Raw genomic sequence first — 20,551 nt, forward strand, 5'->3', positions numbered from 1 at the left:
GAAGGAGATCCAGCTTTTAAGCCGGCTCCCTCTGAGCACTGGCTCCTGCCTCCCCCTCCTCCCCACCTCTGTAGGAGGAATCAAGGAAGGAGGCAGGCAGATCCGAGGAGACAGAACGCACGGAGAGCCGGCTTGAAAGCCAGCTCCTTGCATGTAGCAGCTCCCACCCACCCCCCTCACTCTCTGCTCTGCAGGAGGGGGGAGGATGCGTGTAGTCAACAGGATTAACCAACAAGCCTTGGCTTATCGGTTAATTGTGTAGTCAGCTACACATTGACATCCCTAGCTTCAAGGTGCTGCAGGAACTGTTCCTCACTTTCAAGAGAGCTTAACTCCTTCCTACCATTGCTGGGGGATGCTATATCATGCCCTAGCTTTATGAATCTATAACTGGCTTCTGCTTCACAATGCAACTAAAAAATCCACCAACATAGAATATATGCTCTATCAAGACTGTTTTGGAAGCCTTAAAACTAAGCAACATTGTTTGAACTACAACATTGTTTAATCTCCAAATTAAATCTATTCAGATGTAAAGCCAGGGGTGGTTTCTTATTAAGATGTGAGTATTCCTATGCTCTGTGTGTCCAAAATTAGCTAACTGCAAACACACTTTTTCACTTCTTTTTAAATGTACCATTTCTTCTGGGCTAAGTATTCATGATGTGTAGCTGTACTTACTATCACTGCCAGGCAAGAATGATAAGCAGACATCCATGACAAGTCCATTTCCAAATTCCAGGATCTGAAGGCATTTAGCTGAAAAATTAGAGTAAAGAATGTTGGACTCAAATTAACACTGTAGGGGGAGAGGACAGGACATTGTTTTGTTTGATTAACAATTTTCATTACCAAGAAAAGATAAGTTTAAGGGAACTAGAAACCGCTAAGAAAATAACCATCAAGTTTAGTACCCCAACATTTTGTTTATAGGTCATCTATTACAATTTAATTAGCTTGTCTATTAAGACTAAGATCTTGGGGCAGACTGACTTTTTGTTGTACACGAGGCTTATTACATGTGCACCTGAGGTCTTGTGATCCATGTGGCCTCAGCTGCAATACCCAGGAGCCTAAACATATTTCTTGCTCCACTCAGGCACTGCCTAAGTGCAAAATGAGCTCTGTCCCCGCAATAGCCCCCATTAGATAAAATCCATTCATCAAGAGATGGCTCCAAGAAACCCTTGTTAAAAGAAGCCTAGTAATCTTTGGGGGTGGATGGTTTGAGGAAGCTTGCTTGTTTTGTTTTGTTTCAAGTCAGGAACATTGCTTTTACCTCATTTTTCTTTTCAGGCATAAAAAAAGCCCCAAAGCCCTGCCAAAAGCAGAAACTCTCAGTATGCCCCCTGCATGGGATTAAAGGCAAAGAATATTGGAGAATTCCAAAAGAGGTGCAGTTCTAGCCCCAGCATGCTGCCAAAAATTATTAGTCTGCACCCATGCTCCAAGAAAAACGGGAATGCCAAACAATTCACACTGGTGGACGTAAAAGGTATGTGAGAAAGGTGTTTTTCTAACTGACATCCTTGTAAATTCAGCATGGACCCACGATGGGTTCTATTTTACATCAATGGCAATGGTTCTGCAGGGCATATAAGGCCTTGAGTTACCCCAGAGCTTTCAGTGAATAGGTCTGACTGCTCTCAAGAAACAGAATCCAGCTCACACCCTGTCTTAAGCAAAGATTCTTCAGAGACTTCAGTGTAACAGAGATATTTAACATGCATACATTCATACAATTTTACAGTCAGTCTTCAAGCTATCACATTGTAAAGAAATTTACCTTCTGAACCTTGTTTGGACCAGATTCTGACGGTAGAATCAGAAGCAGCAGAAGCTATTAGTAGCTTTAAATCTGTCTTTGACTCATCTGTCTGGTAAACAGCATCCACAGCACAAACAGCTTCTGAATGGCCTTCAAGATGAATGCATTTCACGAGCTGAACATGACAGAAAGTTACATGAGATTACACAAAATATAAATATAAACTTAACAGAAAACAGGAAACTTTCTGGTATGTGGACATTTAATTTCCTGTAAATGTTTAGAAGAGGGCTCTAATAATTACATATTAAAACTAACAACTTATGTGGGCTAACTTACCAAGATTTGCTTACATTCAGCTTGGCGGGGGGGGGGGGGGGGGGAGGCAGGGGGCAATAGCTAACTAGATTACAGTATATGTATTTCTTAAAAGGAAAACTTTGCCAGATTACAAAAGTCATAAAAAATCATTAGAAAAAGCTAGTTAATGAAAAGTGCAAAACGTATCAGGGAAGTTTATTTTCCAAAAGGCTCATAAGAATACGGAGTACATTACTGACTGAGACTTGAAGCAGTGAGTATAGTTGGGGGCAGGTCTACACTAGCATTTAAACCAATCTAACTTCCATTTATACAATTTCATGAAAACCAATTCAAATATACTAGAAGTGCTTGATTGACACAGATCTAGCTCAACACAGTGTAGGTCTTTTGAAAACTGACAAAGATCTGAACTCAATTGTTAAACCTTCTACGACTTAAACCCACTATATCAGTGTCTCTTAAACTTTTTAAGACCGAGGAACACCAAATAATTGTTTTTATGAGTAACACCAAGGATTTTTTTTTGTTGAGGGGGGAAAAAAAAAAAGAGTCTGGGGGGAGTTATTGATCCCCCCCCCCAAAAAAAGGTCACCTGCCCCTTTAAGGGCAGCCATTTTGAACTCTGTTTAAGAAACACTGCGCTATATTCTACCGCTGTGATGCAAACAACTGCAACAATCTTCTTTACACATATAATTTGGAATAAAGTCTAAGTGCTAGAAGATCAGGAACACAGTCTGGCTTATGGTCCATCAGCCATATTTCAGCCTCTTCTTCATATACTGAGCTCAACCATTGAACTTTATTTTTGTGATCAGTCATACTAGCTAAGACAGAGAAAGGCACTGTAGAATCTCAGACCTTTATTTATTACAGGTAGGACCTCTCTAATCCAGGACTCTCTGTTCCAGCAACATCTGTGGTCCAACAGGACCATGGATGGTGCTGAACCAGAGAGAGTGCACAAGCAGCAGCCGGGGCCGGGAGGGGAGCCAGGTGACTGAAGACTAGCTCGGCAGCTAACAGTCGAGCGGCCCCCCTGGGAGAGTGTGGAACTTGGTAGCAGCGGGCCAGGGTTGACCTCCCCTGGTCTGGCAAACTCAGGTCCCGAGGGTGCCGGACCAGGGAGGTCCAACCAGTATTATTTATTACTATTATTATTATATCTGTGGTTCCAGTTTCAGTTTTTGGTAAGTTAGCTAAATTAAGACTTCCATCAGCCTGCAATCTGTCAAACTGCTTTAAAACCTTCCTTCAATTGCTTTTGTAAATTTAATGTCACTCTGTACTTTTATGCAAAATACATGATACATTTTGATCACAGCCCTCCTCATGCTGGGTGAAAATATCAACATATGTATGGTAGCTAGATGCAAATGTACAGATACAATGTTCCTGACAGTTTTTCTGAGCGTCACTGAGAAGGAGGAGCATCAATCCTCCTTTTTCAACCAAATGGAAGAGTGATAGTGACTACATTAGAATTTTCGAACTTCTATAATGCACTTCAAGACTGTGATAGGTTTAACTTCCTAGCCAAGAAGTATTAAAATCTTTCAGCCTCCAAACTGCCTTTTCCACACTCCTTCCAATTTCTCTATTCCTCTCGTAATAAGGTTCCTTTTATGTAAATGCTCTATTTCAGTTGTGGATTCACCAGATGCAACTAGAGAAGAGTGAAGAGAGATACAGAAATGCTGTTCCTGACAAACAGAACTATATAAATTGGGTCTCACACTAAGGGTGAAGAGATTATGGGAAAGATATGTTCTGATGATGGAGAGTGAAATCTGAAACAAGCTAGATAAATATATGCATTTTTTTTAAAAATGAAGCCAATTTTAAATCACTCAAGACAGCAGAAGAGATATTCAAGAATAGGATTAAATGTAATCATGTGGCAGAAGATAGCAACTTTCTGCTAAATGCAGAAGTTCTAAAACAGCCCTGGAGGAGGCACGTAAGAGTTGCAATACTCTAGGTCAGATAAAAAGGCATGAATAAAGAGTTCCGAGATTTAGACAGAAGTAATTTAACTTACTAAATATTTCATGGGTACTATACTTAAAAATAAAAATTGATAGTTTAAAAAAGACAATATGAATATTTCTGCTTACCTGATTATTCTGTGTTTTCCATACAATGACCTGCTTATCAGAACCTCCAGAAATTAATTCTGTCTCAGCAGCTAAAAAAAAGGTTTACATTTGTATTACATGAACATCTCCTATTTTTATTGCTACTATAAAATAACAGTTACTTTAGTCACTAGAAAAAGCTACTTGATATGTATTATAGAATCCATTTCCCTAACGACATGAGAGCTGGTACAACTAAGAATGCTAAGTGCTGTTCAAAACAAGGAAAACCATTGAATATATATGTAAAAAAAATCCACAAACTTTAATGCTTGCAAAGTTTTATAGGAATGCGGTCAATGGCGTGCTTCTTAAAATGCACTCAAGAAACTTAACTGTAATTTAATTCAAGGTTGTTGGGTTTTTTTTGTTTTGTTTTTTGGTTTGGAGAGTCTTTTAAGACACCGATTTATAGAATCAGAAATATAGGACTAGAAGCAACCTCAAGAAGTCACCGAGTCCAGCCTTCTGTGTCGTGGTAGGGCAAGTAAAACTAGACCATCCCTGACAAGAGTTTATCCAACTTGCTTTTAAAAGCTTCCAATGATGGGGACTCCAGGATCCTTCCCCCAGAACCTTACTCCATAGTTTATCTACCCTTATACAGATAAAAAGTTCTTCCTAATATTTAAACTAAAGATCCCTTGCTACAGATTAAGCCCTTTACTTCTTGTCCTACCTTCAGAGGACATGGAGAACAATTGATCACCATCCTCTTCATGAGCAGCTTAACGTATTTAAAGACTGTTGTCAGGTCGCCCCTCAGTCGCTCTCTCTCAAAACTAAACATGCCCAGTTTTTTCAACTTTTCCCCATATGTTGGGATTATGCTGCTCTACTCTGGACTCCTTCCAATTTGTCTACGTTGTTCCTAAATTGTAGTGCCCAGAGCTGGACACAGTACTCAACATGGGGCCCCACCAAATAGAGCAGGACAGTTACCTCCTGTGTCTTACATACAATGCTCCAGTTAATACAATGATGCATCAAATTGATGGCTCATTTAGTTTGTGTTCCACAATAACCCACAGAACCTATTCAGCATTACTACCGTCTACATAGTTAGCCCCCATTTTGTAATGGTTCCTTTGATTTTTCTTGCCTAAGTAAAGTACTTTGCACGTCTCTTTTTTGAATTTTCTCTTGTCAAATTCAGACAAATCCTCCCATTTGTCACGGTCATTTTGAATTTTAAATCTGTCCTTCAAAATGCTTGCAACCCCTCCCACTTGCTGTCATCCACTAATTTTATAAGCATATTCTCTACTCAATCAGCCATATCATTAATAAAAATATTGACTAGCACTGGAGCAAAGACTGATCCCTGTACGACCTCACTAGACACCTCCTCCCAATTTCAGAGTAAATCATTGCTAACTCTCTTTGCTATTCTTTGAGTATGGTCTTTCAACCAGTTGTGCCCCCACCTTACAGTAAAGTCATCTAAACCACATGTCCCCTGTTTGCTTATGAGAATGTCACCTGGAGTTGTGTCAAAAGGAGGGACCCAGTGGGTTCCCACTGCCTCTCTCCCATTGAAATTCACAAGAGCCACGGGTGGCTCTTGTACATTTCAAAGGGAGAGGAGCAGCAGTCGGAAGGGCTGTGAGCAGGACTGTTGCAATTCCCGCTCACACCATTTGCCCACTGCTCTCTGTCTCCCCTGCTCCTGCAGAGACAGTGCTGGGGGAACCGGCTTTTAAGATGGATCCCGCTCCCTCCCCCTATTGCTGCCTCTCTCTGATAGTCAAGTTCCTGAGGGTGCATCCCTGACCATCTTGGCTAATAGCCACTGATGGACCTATCCTCCAGATAGGAAATTATCTAACCCTTTTTAAAACCCTATTATAGCTTGGCCTTCCCAAGATCCCATGGTAATGAGTTCCACAGGTTAGCTGTGCACTGTGTGAATTTTTTTTCTTTATACCTGCTGCCTACTAATTTCATTGGGTGGCCCCAGATGTGTTATGTGAAGGAGTAAACAGCACTTCTTTACTTCCTCCACAAAATTCACTATTCTATAGTCCTATTGTACCTCCTCTTAGAAGTCTCTTCTTTTCCAAGCAGAACAGTCACTTTCTTTTTAATTTCACCTTATACTAGAAATGTTAAAAAGCAGTAAATTAGGTAACCACATAACCATTAAAAATCTTAGTGTTTACATGGTTACACACTGCAGGCTGTGTAGTATAAAGTTTATATTGCAGAGCCTGCATTGCAGCCAGCTCCTTGGGAGCAGGGCCGGCAGCTAGTGCATGCCAGGAGCCAGCTCCCGGCCCCATTCCCAGGGAGCCAGCTTCACCAAGGGCTCTGCAGTATAAAGTTTATACTGCAGAGTCTGCAGCATAGGGAAGCAGTCAGCTCACACCTGACACTGCAGTCCCAGGTAACTTGCTGCCGCTCTACACTGCTGGTTCTGTATCAGAGGCAGAAGCTTGGGATAGCAGCTCTCCCTGGGAGCTGCTGAGTAACCATTACGGTAACCGATAAGCTCATGCCAAAACTGATAAGCTCATCCCAACTGGATTGGAGCAGCTTTCCCACCGCAGACAATACTGCTCCGGCTGGGCTGGAGCGTCCCTACGAGCAGCATGCCCAGGTATGGCCCACCACAGTTGGGGGCTGCTCCAGCCCCTACTGGTTAATGGATTAAGCATTAACATCCCTAGTTTCAACCAATTTGCTTGTTACTGAAGTTGATCTTCCTAGCTGGTAACCACCTCCAGTGTCTTTTTTTTTTTTTTTAACTGGTGTCACATTAGCTATCCTCCAACCAGCAACTACAGAAGCCAGTTTAAATGATAAATTACATAACACCATTAGTAGCACTTCAATTTAATATTTAAGTTCCTTCAGAACTCTTGAGTGAATAGAATCCAGTCTTGGGCTGTGTCCAGACTCAGTGGTTTTTTCGGGAAAAGTAGGCTTTTTCCGAAAAAACTTCCCCTGCGTCCAGACTCAAGAAATTAAATCGAAAGAACGCGGTTTTTCTTTCGATGGCGGTAAACCTCATTTCACGAGGAAGAACGCCTTCTTTCGAAAGTTCCTCTTTCGAAAGAAGGCGTTCTTCAATGTAAATAGGGCTTCTTCGAAAGAGAGCATCCAGACTCACTGGATGCTTTCTTTCGAAAAAGCAAGCCGCTTTTTCGAAAGTTCAACGTGCAGTCTAGACGCTCTCTTTCGAAAGAGGCTCTTTCGAAAGTATCTTTCGAAAGAGGCTTGCAGTCTAGACATAGCCTTGGTGACTTACTATTATTTAATTAATCTTGTTCCAAAACCTCCTCTACTGACACCTTGAGCTGGTGGACAATTCCAAATATTTATCATCTAAGAGTGGGTTAGGTGTGGAGATATCCCTCACACCCTTTATGAAAAATAATGCAAAGAATTCATCTAGCTTCTCCAGTGGCCTTATCTTCCTTAAAAGCTCCTTTAGCACCGCCATCATCCAATAGCCCCACTGATTTGGCAGGCTTTTTGCTTGTTATATTTAATTTTTTGCTGATCATTTAAGTCTCTAGCTAGCTACTCTTCCAAATCTCTTTTGACTTGCCTAATTATATCTTTGCACTTGACTTGCCAGAGCTTATGCTCCTTTCTATTTTCCTAAGATTTAACCTCTAATTTTTAAAGGCTGCTTTTTTGCATCTAACAACTTTTTTTAAAAAAAAAAATGTTGTTTGGCCATGACGGCACTTTTTGGTCCTCTTACTACAGGTCTCATCAAGCCCTGCTGACTTGAATAGATTTAATACTGAATTTTTTTAACCTGTTTTTTCCCTATTTTGTCTTGCGTTCCTTCTCCTGTGTGTCCATATTAATTGTACAACGAATTTAGTATAATGCAATGTTCCCACTTCTTCATACTGTAATTTAATTACCAAACTGAGGAAATAATTTTTCCTCATCTATTTTAACCATGAAAGTTCTCAGAAAAAAAAAACATTACTATCTCCAGTCAACAGTTAGAAAGGGAAAAAATAGAAAATTGGGCTTATAACAGAAATCTAGATGCAATTTTAATGATGAAGTCACTACACTCCCTCCATAAGCTACAAACACACACAGCCTGAATTCTGAAGGCAGAAATATATGTATTTTTAAAAGGTTCAAAAAAGGACATTGTGATTCCTATACTTTCAAGAACAATACTTTCAGATATGTTTCCTAACATTTCCATTTCAGAAGACTTTTTTGGCAGATCATAACAATCGCAAACTTACATCTTGCATGCTACAATTCTTTACATGTATTGCAAAACAATAGTACATAAAACTCCAAACACCAAGACCAGTCTGGAAGCACGACCATGTAATCCATTACAGTAAATCACACTTTCAAAATATATCTGTCAATTCAACTTCAACAAATTTAGAGTTTACCAATGGTTTATAAGATTAAAAAAAATACAAAGGTATTCAGAAGAGAAACCAAATGAACTCTCGTCACTCTTGCCCCAGGGTACAGAATGTAGAGCCTGTTTAAATGTCACCCTTTGATTTTAGTGGGTCCTGGATGAGGCACTTTATACGTTATGATTTTTATTTATTTTTAAAGAACAGTAATTTCACATTTGCCAATAAAGAATTCCTTAAATACTGTGTCCTACTTCGTTTTTAAAACAAATCCATTTTATAGAATTTGCATTTTTTCTGCCTCCTTGTGTGGCATATAATGCTTCTCTCAGCAACGAGGACTAAACTGTTCCCAAAACCCTAAACCTGCCTTCTTGTAGGATCTGAGGAAAAGCATGAAAGTTCCCTCTTCGCACAGGAATGCACATGTTATAGGTAAAGACAAGAAAAGCAAATGACCATCTAAAAAACAATGAAACTGACTGTGCACTAAGTATGTACGGTGAAGAACAGAAATATTTTCCATAGCCAGGGCTCGACAAATACACTCGCCCGCGGCAAGTAGTTTTTACCAGCTGGCGAGTGCAGGGGCGGACTGGCCCGGTGGGCTGTTGTGACGGGCTGGCGGAAGCCCGCACTACGGGCAGCGTGGCCCCATCCGATCCGCTGGGCAGCGGAGGAGCAAAGCACCGCTGGAAAGGTGGAAGTGCGGCGATTCTTCCCACCAGGCTGCCTCCGTGCAGCTCCAGTGCGAGGAGGTGGGGCAGGATGCCAGGATGCTGGCGTGACATGGCCCCGCTGATTTTAAAGGGCTACAGCGCACGACTCAGCCAGGGCCCACCCCGCTGGCTCCAGTCCTGCCACTGCCCCAGCCCCCCTTTGTCTCCGCGCCGCCCGTTCCCCACGCTGCCCCTGCTCCCCTGACCCCTTGCTCTCCCTCTTCCCTGCGACCCTCTGGCTCTGCGCCACCCTTGCACCCCACACCCTGCTCCCCCCGATCCCTGCCCCCCCAGGTCTGTGCTGCCCATTCCCTGCACTGGCCCTAGACCCCGATCCCTCTGCCCCTTCCGTTCCCCACGTCCCATTCCCCTTGCCTCCACCGCACCCTGCTCCCCCCGATCGCTGCGTCCCTCTGGCTCTGTGCCTCCCGTTCCCCACGCCACCCTCTTACCCCCCACTGTTCCCTGCACCCCTCTGGCTCTGGGCTGTCCCTGCACTCCCTGTGTGTTGGGAGTAAAGGGTACTTGTCCATAGAGAGGGGCTGGACAGGGAAGGGAAAAAGCTGCTGTGACCCAGAAGGGAGTGAAAGGGGAAGTTCACTTGAAGCGCCTTTGCCTTTATGGAAAAAAACGAATGAAAATGCTATTTGCTATTGATAGGGCTAAAATGCCGGGACAAAAATGAAAACAAAAACAACAAAAAAACCATTGCAAAATGCAAACATGTGTAAAAGACAACAAAAAGGGGGTGGGGGGGAGGCGGCCAAAAAATGTTTTGCTTGGGGCAGCAAAAAACCTAGAGCTGGCCCTGAGGGAGGGGAAGGGGCTGGGCTGAGCTGTGGGGAGGGGAGGGGAAAAATATGGGGAAGGGGCTTGTGCTGAGGGGAGGAGGTCAGGAGGAGGAGAAGAAGAAGAAAGGGGAAGGCACCAAGGGACAGGGGTGCAGGAGAGACAAATGCCAGGGGGCCAAGTGCAAACAGTGAGGAAAAGGGCAGGAGGGGAGGTGTCAGTGGGAAGGGGGACAGGGTGATGCTGGGAGAGGAGAGGGTAAGGGCACTGGGGGCTAGAGAGGGGAGGGGGAAGTGCTGGGAGAAGGCTTGAAAGAAGGGGTGGGCATGAGGAAGGCAGGGATGGAGCAAGACATCTGTGAGGGCACAGGGAATGGGGGCAGACAGTGGTAAGGGGGTGGATATCAGGGAAAGAGAGGGCAAATGGGGCAGGGGCAGTGAGGGAAGGGGGAGGCATCAGGAGGGTGCAGGTGCCAGGGGATTCTGGGGGTGAAGCAGAAGGGCAGATACCTGCAGGGGAGGGACCAGCACCAGAAGAGAGAGGCAGGGCAGGTTTGTAGAGGGAGGTGTTAGGAGAGGGGATGAGGAGGGGTAGCTCACATGATCAGAGTGGGGCTACTGGAGGAGTGGGCACAGGGGGGAAAGAAGGGCTGGTGGAGGGGGGCAGGTCTCAGGAGGGCTGAGGGCAGTGAGAAGGGCAGGATCAGGACAGCAGAGGAGGGTGGAGGGTTGGGGGGCAGCACGCACCAGGGGAGCTGATGGAGCAAGCGGCGGAGACATGGCAGCAGAGAGAAAAGATAAACCTTTACAAGATATGTATTAATAACTTGGGTGATATTTATTAATAACTTATTAGTAATTACTATTCTTATTCTTATTAGGAATTTATGCCATTATAAAAAAACGCTTTTTGTGGGGGAGGGTGGCGAGTCCCTTTTTTGTCTGGCAAGTAGGGTTTTCCATAATTTGTCGACCCCTGCCCATAGCAATGTATCTACTTTCCTTCTCAACCAACTGGAAAGCAGGTGTCGAGCAAGGAGTAGATGAAAAATAATCATTTAACATGCTCTGTCATTAGCTCAAAATAAAGTCATGTTTGTATCTGAAACTTTCAACCTGCAGACCTTACAAGTCACACTTAGAGGTTTCAGATCACTACCCTGAGATCCAAGTGCAACGTATCCTCCATGCACACATCTCTCTTAGCATGGAGAAGTGGAGCTCATCTGCCCAGTGACACCATGAGTCACTCACCCCCTTTACCCCAATCCACACACCCCACTCTTCAGAGGGCATTCTGACTGGTCCACAGGCTTCACAAAGGATTGAGTGGCAGATCTGGGGGAAGAGTGGAGCAGCAAGGGGCTGGGTGGTATAAGATGTGCTGGGCTAAAAGGGAAACAGCATAAGATACACTAGAGTTACTAATAGCTCTTATGGTCTTAATTTTGAGTATTCCCCAAGTAGCTTTGCAAAATAGTTCCCATAAAGCTGCACAGTCAAGGGTCAATGGCTACTAGGGCCAAAACTCTGGATGTGTAGCTCTAATTTCCAGCAGATCCCCAAGGATCCACCAGTTTTCTGGATGCTTTTTCCTCTGGGCAGAAAGAAACAAACCTTGCCCCAGTAGGATAAGGCGAAGAATATCTGTGATGACATTTCCTGATCATATGTCCCCCTTCTGCAGGTTTTATCAAAGGCTCCATCCCAAAATGATTACAACATAGATTAGTGAATAATTATTTTTTCTAGATTTACTTTGTGTACTGCACAGCACTTTCAGTATAGCCCTTTCCTTACTTCCCTGTAGTGGTTTAATTCTGCAAACACTTAACTTATGTGTAATTGTATTCAAATTATTAGCCCCATTAAAATCAACAGTATTATTCAAATTAATAAAGTTATACATTAGTTTAATAATTTGTATTCACTGCAGAGTTATCTCAGGGCTGGTCTACAGTGGGAATTTATAGCTGCACAGCTGTGTCTGTCAGCTGTGTGAAAACCATATATCCCTGAGGGAATATCTTCACTATAAGCCAGATTGATGGAGCAGTGATCAATGCAGCACTGGTAGAGGCACCATAAATCAATTACTGATTACTCTCCTGACTTGAGTATGCCCCAGAAAGAGAAGAGTGAGGAGAGTCAAAGGGAGTTTTTTCTGTTGACCGAGCGCGGTGTGGACCCCGTGGTAAGTAGATTTAAGCTACATCGATTTGAGTTATGCTACTAACTCAAATTGCATTGCTCAGATCAACCTGTTTCCATAAGGTTGAACTATACTGAGAGATTAACTAAAAAACAACAAATGGTCTGGTAGCACTTTATAGACTAACAAAACATGTAGATGGTATCATGAGCTTTCATGGGCACAGCCCACTTCTTCAGATGACTGGAATTTTGAGTTTAGGATGTGAAGACCCCCTGAAGATACTGAGAGATGCAGCTATACTGATGTAACTCCCAGTGTAAACAGCACTGGTTACTGCTTCTTGAAAAGGTGGACTATTTATGCTGAAGGACAGCAGTACCCATCCTACCGCTTTAACAAATTTAGAATGAGCACAAAACCAGTGCACAGTAGACATTCAAACCCCAACTAGATTAACCCAGGTGCCAATAACCCAAGTTAAGTCTGAAGTGAAGCCAAACTGCAGAATTTGCAGAATAGGACCCTACTGTGTTTCTCATTTGCATGGGTCTTTTGCCAAGCAATAGAAGCAAGCACCACATATTTGTAAATAGCGAAGTACTGATAAGCAAATTCAGAGGCAGATACACAATAAACTAAATTCAATTTTCTAAACTGACAAGATTGAAAGTTGACAGGATCCATGATTCAACAGTTTGCAGATGAACATGTGAAAAATAAGAATCCTGTTCTAACACAGAACAAATGTAGTATTTGTGAACAGATTGTTTAGTACTTACAGCCATCTAGGTTGTGAACCCACTGCACACAATTAACTCTGCCAGTGTGACCATTCAGTGTAGCAACTACTTTTCTAGTCTGAGAAAAGAAAGAAAATATTTAGCTACCAAAATGTGAGGTATTTTAAGTTTTACAAAAATGAGGGCAGGTTAGCCATACTACCAAAGCTTTAACCTGTGTTTAGCCAATAGCTTTCTGATGTAAAGACCTTGCTCAAAAAAGAACAAATTACAGAAAAAAGAGATCACAAACTCTTCTTGAATTTAACATTTTAATAGCAGGTGGATCATTCAGTCTCCCAGGGATGACACATGGCTGGCAGCTGGGACACCAGAAGTAAAGCAGAGCAGGGAGCCAAGAGGAGAAAAGCCCAACCACAGGCAACTGAAGCCACATCTTCACTCCAAGGTAGACTGATGGTGCTGTGATTGATCTTCCAAAGTTTGATTTAGTGAGTCTAGTTAATACTCACTAAATCAAATTCAGAAGATGCCCTCCACTGGCCTCCAGTACTCCTGTTCTTGCCAGGAATTAGGGAAGCCAACAGGAGCATTTGCTCCTGTTGGCCTCCTCCCATGGGGACCACCATCAAGTTTGGCTTAAGATATGCCTACTCCAGTCTATGTAGCTGGAGTTCTATACCTTAAGTCAAGCTGCCAGGTATAGTGTAGACCTAGCCTAAGTGAAGCCAGCTGCTCTGACTCACTGGGACAGAGTGAGGGCAGTATGAGGACACTCCACCTCTGGAAGACATCCCACCTGCACACAAAAAGTCAGAGAGCACTGGCATAATTAAAACAGGGGTTTCCCTCACAGGTGCTGGAATTATGGGTGCTTGAAATAGTTTTCATTATATACATGGTTTACAGCAAAAGTGAAAATAAGCCAGCATGTCCTTGTGCAGGGCACCAGTAAGAGATGGACCAGCCAGAGGCAGAGCTCTGGATACCTCTGCACACGGGCAAGGTTCCTGTTGCCGGAAGTGGCCCATGCCTCCCCTTCATCCAAACCGCAGCCACCTCACAACCTGTAGCCCTAGTGTCAGATGGCCAGGAGCATTTCCTGTAGGCTGCACAGCAGTACAACCCCACACAGCTGCTTCATGGGTCTCACCCAGCTTGGGGCTCAGGACTTGCCCAGAGCTACCAAGCAGTGGGAGAGGCGCTGCCCCCTCCATGACCGCCATGGAGGGAGAAGTGCCTCTCCCACAGGGATGTGACTAGTCTAGTCTAGTCAACTACCTGATAAACCTAAGCTTATCAAGTCGTGGAGTCGCTGCTCCACTATTAGCCCCTCCCCCCTTTGCTAACTCAAATACAGGGGGGGGGGGGGGCAGGAGACAGTGCTGGGCGGGCAGAGGCTCATGGTCCAGGACGCAATGGGAGTCAGGCTGCGCAGTAAGACCCAGCCTGCTCTTGCTACACGGAGAAGGCAGCGCCACAGGGAGCGGGGTCGGGCGCTCGGCAGGAGAGGATGCTGGAGGGGACCCGGATGCCAGAGGCGGCCCCCGCCCTCTCCCCGTTGGCAGCAGCGCTGCTCCCCGCGCGCGGTGCGGGAGGGACTCGGGCGGCGGCGCGCGCAGCGCTGGGGGCTCCCGGCCGGCCAACCGCCTGCGGGCGGGGCGGGGCTGCGCTGAGCGCGAGGCGGGGGAGTCCCGGCACCGGCGCGCGGGGCAGCACGAGGCCGCGTCCCCCTCACCTGGGGCTCGTAGAGCGCCACGGAGCGGCAGGAGCCGAACGCCAGGAGCCCGCCCCGCCCCCACGACACGACCCCGCCGCCCGCCCGGTTGGCGCAACAGGCAACGTGACAGACTCGCAACGGGGCCGCCATTGCCGCCGTTGACCTCACGCAGCTTTCCGCGCGAGGAGACTACGGCAGCCGCGAGGCGCCGCCGGCGACTTGTGGGCGGGGCTACCGGCGGAGGGCAGGGCTCGCACGCGCTCGTGGCACGCGCAGTTCGCTGGCCCGGCGCAGAGCGCCCCCTGCAGGTGTGGCGGGCAGACGCCCGTGTCCCTGCGCCAGGTCTGGCGCGTCAGCTGCTGGGCTCGTGTCCTGCTTTGGCGCCCTGGGGTTTGCTGCCCAGCAGTGCGCGCCCTGCCCTGGCTTTTCCTCCTGCCAGACTCAGTGCCTGGGCTTGGAGGAAACCGGTTCCCCCCACTGCTTCCTCGTTTGGCCAGAGGTAGCGTCAGCGTGAGGGGTGCTGGCTCTCCCACTGCCAAAGAGTCCGCCCAGGCTGCCCTTAGAATCTTTTCCAATACCCCATCTCACTTGGTCCTCCCGTTTTGTTATGGGATCATAGCACTGCATGAGTGCTGTTAATTTTATTAAACAGGCATTAAGATTTCAGCACTAATTAAGTCCCGGGAACAGTAAGTTAGTGGCAAAGATTTCTCCGGATCCCTGAGGAAGGGGTGTACATCCCCCCCCCCAAAAAAAAATTTTTCCCAACATCCCATCAGTTGTCAACTGCTGTGTTGCCCAAGCAATAAATTTTGGCTGGCGTTTTTTGACTGCTGGGATAATGAAATGTTATCCTCAATTGTATGAGTCAAAGGCAGCAGAACTGTTTTTAGCCTGACTTGTCTTCACTACAAGATAAGATTGAATGGGCAGCGTCCACTGGCTCTCTTGAGATCTTCGGGGGGCAGTGGGTGCTGTCCGGGGTTCTCTGCTCGGTATCCCCATCCGGTTCCCTCGTTTTAACCCTTTGACCCTCACACCTGTACCTGTTTTTTCATTATTTGTCCCCCGTAATTAGTTGGAAATTAAAAAAAAAATAAGATTGAATTTATTAAGGTTGATTTTTAGCACCTCATTTTGTAAAGTCGAAGGTGCATGTACCCACTGGGCGCAAGAGTTAGACACACTGTGTCCCCAGTAGAGTGACAGCTGTTCACTGTAGGGAGCTATCCCACAGATCCTGTTGCCCCTTAGCATTCTAGATTATGCTCCCAGTGCCTGGTGGAACCAAAGCAGTGCAGACAGTGGTTCTGGGTACATGTCCGGATCCCATAATGCACTCTTCTTCCTCCCCCTCTGCTTAAAAGCAACTCTAAACAATCTTTTCACATCCTTTTTCCCTGGTTATCCATGCACACGCTATAGTACCAGGTGCCATAGCAGGGTAAGCATCGAACCCAGCATGGAACCTGTTCAGCAGCAAAGTTCTATAGCAATCACAGCAAACATCTTCCACCTTATGCTGCAGTATGTCCAGCATCTATCCAGGGCCCTTTGGAATGAGGAATCTGAGGAGGCCATGACCATATTCTTCTGTGAAGCACTTGAGATAAGCGATTGACAGATGATGGTGGCATTCGATGCTCTTGATACAACGGAACACCAGTTTCTGTGCCATTAAACAAGCACAGACTGTAGCAACTGCAGAGTTATGCAGCTACGGGACAATCAGCAATAGCAGCAAAACTTTTGCATACATAAGGCCACTTTTAGGTAAGCTTGCTAATTGCTTCCCCTTCCCCCACCCTGTGAAGTGTAGCAATACCAGAATGACACCCACTCTGACAATTCAGAAGCAAGTGGCAATAGCTCGGTAGAAACTTGCAATGCCAAACAGCTACCAGTCAGCTGGGAATTGAGTGGGTAAATCTACAGTGCGGGTTAGGGTGATCCAGGTAGCCAAGGCAATCAATACCAGCAGGAGGAGCCAGACCAAAGGTTTTGTGCAGCAGACTCACTGTTATGCTTGTTATAATGAAAAGTGAAGGGCAAATTTTATAGGAGATACATTGTGGAGCATAGAATCTAATCTCTTTAACACACAGGGTTGTATGTTCAAGACAATAGGCATGTGCTATGTACTAGACCAAAGTTATGCTTTTAAGTGCCCACTATGCAGCAGGTACACCACAGAAATTTGGGAGCAGCTATACTCAGTTTGGTGGCAGGAATGGTAAGGGACAAGTTGGGGCTCACTCTTGTGCTTCCACTTCAAAAGCATGTGCTACACAGTGCTTGCAGATAGCAGCTCCCACGGTTAGGCAAGTGTTTGCTTTTGCAAAGGGGAGCCACGGAGGTGTGGCAGCAGGGCAGGGGCTCACGCAGTGAGTGTGTGTCTGGCACCCCGTTTGCTAGAATAGTGCAACTTTCCCTTCCTGCAGAAGCCTGCAGAGGGGAGGGGGAAAAGGAGGCCGGGCACGGTGACATGACAGGGGCTCACATGGACAGAGGAGCCTGGAGGGAGTAGTGGGACTGTGTGTGGCAGCAAGGTAGGGGTTTAAGCCATGCTCTGTTGGGAATGAGAAAAATGGAGGTGTACAGCTGTGGTATCAGTTACATAGCTTCCCATGCTTCATCCAGCTTGCCATGTGTGGTATCAGTTAGGGATGTTAGATAGTGTGTAACTGAATAGTTGTGTAACCACATCAATTTTTAGTGGCTACACAATTATTTGATGGTCCCCAGAGGGGGGGGGGGCAGCAGCAAGGTGGACAGACTGTATGAGGCAGCACAGGGGAGGGGAAGGGCAAACTGGTCTTACAGAACCAGCATGTGAAGAGAGGTGGCTTAAAAGCTGGCTCCTCACGTGTACTGGCTCCTGCCTGTTCCCCTCATCCTCCACACTGCTGCCTCTCTATCAGAGGCAGCAGCACGGGTGGGGGCTCCAGATCCCCAATCCCTCCCTGACTGCCTCTGATATAGAGGTAGCAAGTGGGAGGAATGCATGTAGTCAACAAAATTAACCAATAAGCCCTGGTTTATTGGTTAATCGTGTAGTTGTCTACGCGTTGACATCCCTACTATCAGTCTTCTCCGTGTAGCGCCCTCTCCACCCAATTACCTTCTTTAATTCCAATCTGCCTACAGGTTTCGGTGGACAGGTCTGGGTTCTTCTAGATCCCGCCACCCACTCAGCAGGGTGTATCTTCTTTATTTTTTCCTATGAATGTATTTGGTGGTGCGTCCGCCCCCCTCACTCCTTCCTGGCAGGGTCACCAGGGCAGTTTGGGAGGAAAATTCTAACCACAGGGTAATCCCCACTTACTTGCCAGATAGTTGGAGACTTCAAAAAATAACACAAACACATACAATATATTCAACACAATAATTATATGAAACAGGAAACAATTATAACATAACAGGGTAAAACACTATTTTTAGGTTCACCGGTGCCCACGCTGCTAATACCTGTGACTTTCCCCAGTCATGTGACTTGATGTAGCAAATGTAAGATTAGTGTCCTGTTAGTACGCATACTTTGTTGGGGCCCTTGATGACCTATGACCACAAAATTCTTCTCTGCAGTGGTTTAGCAGTGTGGCTGACTGGGTTCAGTACAGCCCAAAGGACTCACAAGCGGGAGAAGGTAAATCCCTCCACAGGTTTAATATGCGGCAGGTTATAAAATCCCCAAACCCTTATTCCCTGGCTTGAGGACACAGTTCAGGGAGTAGGGGGTCCCCAAAACAAATTTCCTGACTAACTAATAGATGGTGCACTCACAAACTCCATGAATGATCCTCCGGTTCAGAGATGAGACTGGACTCCTCAGTCACTGCAGAGGGATCCTATTCAGGCAGGAATCAGGCTGCTTCAGTCCCAGGATTTCCTCTCACCACAAAGAGGTGCTGGGCTCAAGGTGCACGAGGGAAAAAGCTGACCATGTGCTGACTGGTCTCACCTAGGGAGCTGGAGGGCTAACTCAGCCTCGCTGAGGAAGTTTCCCAGTAAACTCTACAAACTGGGAATAATCAGTGGAGAAGGAAAACCCAGCTAAGGGATCTTGAAAAGCATGAAAAGCAGAAGTGCTAAAATTGACTTTAGTGACTTTTAAAGTCAATGGAATAGGCGTGGAGATGTGGTGTGTAGAAAGTCAACCTAATGTGGCTAAAGCGGCGAGGAGTCCTGTGGCACCTTATAGACTAACTGAAGTGTTGGAGCATAAGCTTTCGTGGGCAAAGACCCACTTCGTCAGATGCATGGCCAAGTGGGTCTTTTCCCACGAAAGCTTATGCTCCAACACTTCAGTTAGTCTATAATGTGCCACAGGACTCCTCGCCGCTTTTGCAGATTCAGACTAACAAGGCTACCCTCTGATAATATGGCTAAGTTCAACCTAAACTCCCAGGTTGCGACTAGACTGGCAAGTTTTTCCACAAAAGCTGCTGCGGCCACTTGAATTTGTGCAAGAACACTGAGGATCTAATGCAGGGGTCTCCAAACTACGGCCCGCGGGCCGGATGCGGCCCGCGAGGCCCTCTCATCCGGCCCGTGGAGACCTTTTTGTCTACGGAAAAAAAATTACGGAAATTTACGTGTATCCTGCCAAGATGAGCCGCCGCTTATGTGGACGTTATGTTTTTACCGAATTAAAATAGAGGCACGCAGTAGTGCGTTATGTTTTCCGTTCACAGTCAGTGAGATGATATAACGCCATCTAGTGGCGGAGTTTTTAAATGGTTTGCTGCTGGTTCAAGACTTGATTATTTTGATCACAGTTTGCCAGTTGCGGTTGACTGTTGCGATGTGGAGGTGTTGGTGTCAATTAGCATCTGATTTCGAAACATGTTGCACTCTATTTTATTTAGTGATAATTTCCTAATGTCAAAACTTTTGCATCAAGGTACCCTTCAATCTTTGGAACAACATACCTGTGTGAACAAACATTTTCAAGAATGAAATACGTGAAGAACAATTTGAGAACAAACTTGTCCGATGATAATCTCAGGTCACTGTTGATGTTAGGAACAACAAATCTAAAGCCAGAAATGTCTGCTATTTTGGCATCCAGGAAACAATTTCACCATTCACACTAATACAGGTGTTCATGTGTAGTGTATCAATGTGTTATTAAATAATAACTGAATAAAATAATATTAAATAAATAATTAAAAACAACATCCATGTTTTGATTGTTTTTTATTTGGACCTCAAGTGTGTAGTCGGCCCCCGAACTGCTGTTTGATAGTTAATGCGGCCCTCGGGCTGAAAAGTTTGGAGACCCCTGATCTAATGTAAGATTGTCAGTGTTCTTCCGCAAATACTATGCTGCTCCCGTTCGGGAAAAAGCCCACTTGCGCAAATGTATTTGTGAAAGAGGGCCAGCGTAGACAGCTAAAAACTGTTTTACGCAAAAAAGCCCCGATGGCGAAAATGGCAATCAGGGCTTTCTTGCGCAAAAGCGTGTCTAGATTGGCATGGACGCTTTTCCGCAAAAAGTGCTTTTGCGGAAAACGTCCGTGCCAATCTAGACGCTCTTTTCCGCAAATGCTTTTAACAGAAAAACTTTTCCGTTAAAAGCATTTGCGGAAAATCATGCCAGTCTACACGTAGCCCCAGCGTATATCAGGCCTGAGGGTGTCTCTTTTAATTGAAATGCACTGGTTAAGCAGAGGGTTCTGATGCAAGATCCCTATGGAGAGAAAGGCTGGGGAAAAATTCAGAAAATACCGGACATCTCAGGTGTGCAGTATTCTGATTTTTTTTTACCGGGCAGGAGGCGAAAATACCGGACTGTCCAGGTGAATACCGGACACCTGGCAACCCTACTTGTGGGTGGGGTGG

At 45.5% G+C, this 20,551-nt stretch overlaps 1 protein-coding gene across 1 annotated transcript in view; it reads right to left on the reverse strand.

Moving 5' to 3' along the window:
• Nucleotides 1-14,898, reverse strand: part of ELP2 (elongator acetyltransferase complex subunit 2) — an 81,233-nt gene extending 66,335 nt beyond the window's left edge. The window contains exons 1-5 of the mRNA XM_075921530.2: nucleotides 14,726-14,898; nucleotides 13,027-13,105; nucleotides 4,210-4,280; nucleotides 1,787-1,943; nucleotides 682-759 (exon numbers count right to left, since the gene is read on the reverse strand). Of these exons, the coding sequence (XP_075777645.2) occupies nucleotides 682-759; nucleotides 1,787-1,943; nucleotides 4,210-4,280; nucleotides 13,027-13,105; nucleotides 14,726-14,857 (517 nt within the window). The 5' untranslated portion in view covers nucleotides 14,858-14,898. The remainder of the gene's footprint in view (nucleotides 1-681; nucleotides 760-1,786; nucleotides 1,944-4,209; nucleotides 4,281-13,026; nucleotides 13,106-14,725) is intronic.
• Between the last annotated feature and the right edge of the window lie 5,653 nt (nucleotides 14,899-20,551).

The sequence above is a fragment of the Pelodiscus sinensis genome, chromosome 2 (assembly GCF_052426305.1).
Source record: "Pelodiscus sinensis isolate ZL-2025 chromosome 2, ASM5242630v1, whole genome shotgun sequence".
Classification (NCBI taxonomy): domain Eukaryota; kingdom Metazoa; phylum Chordata; order Testudines; family Trionychidae; genus Pelodiscus; species Pelodiscus sinensis.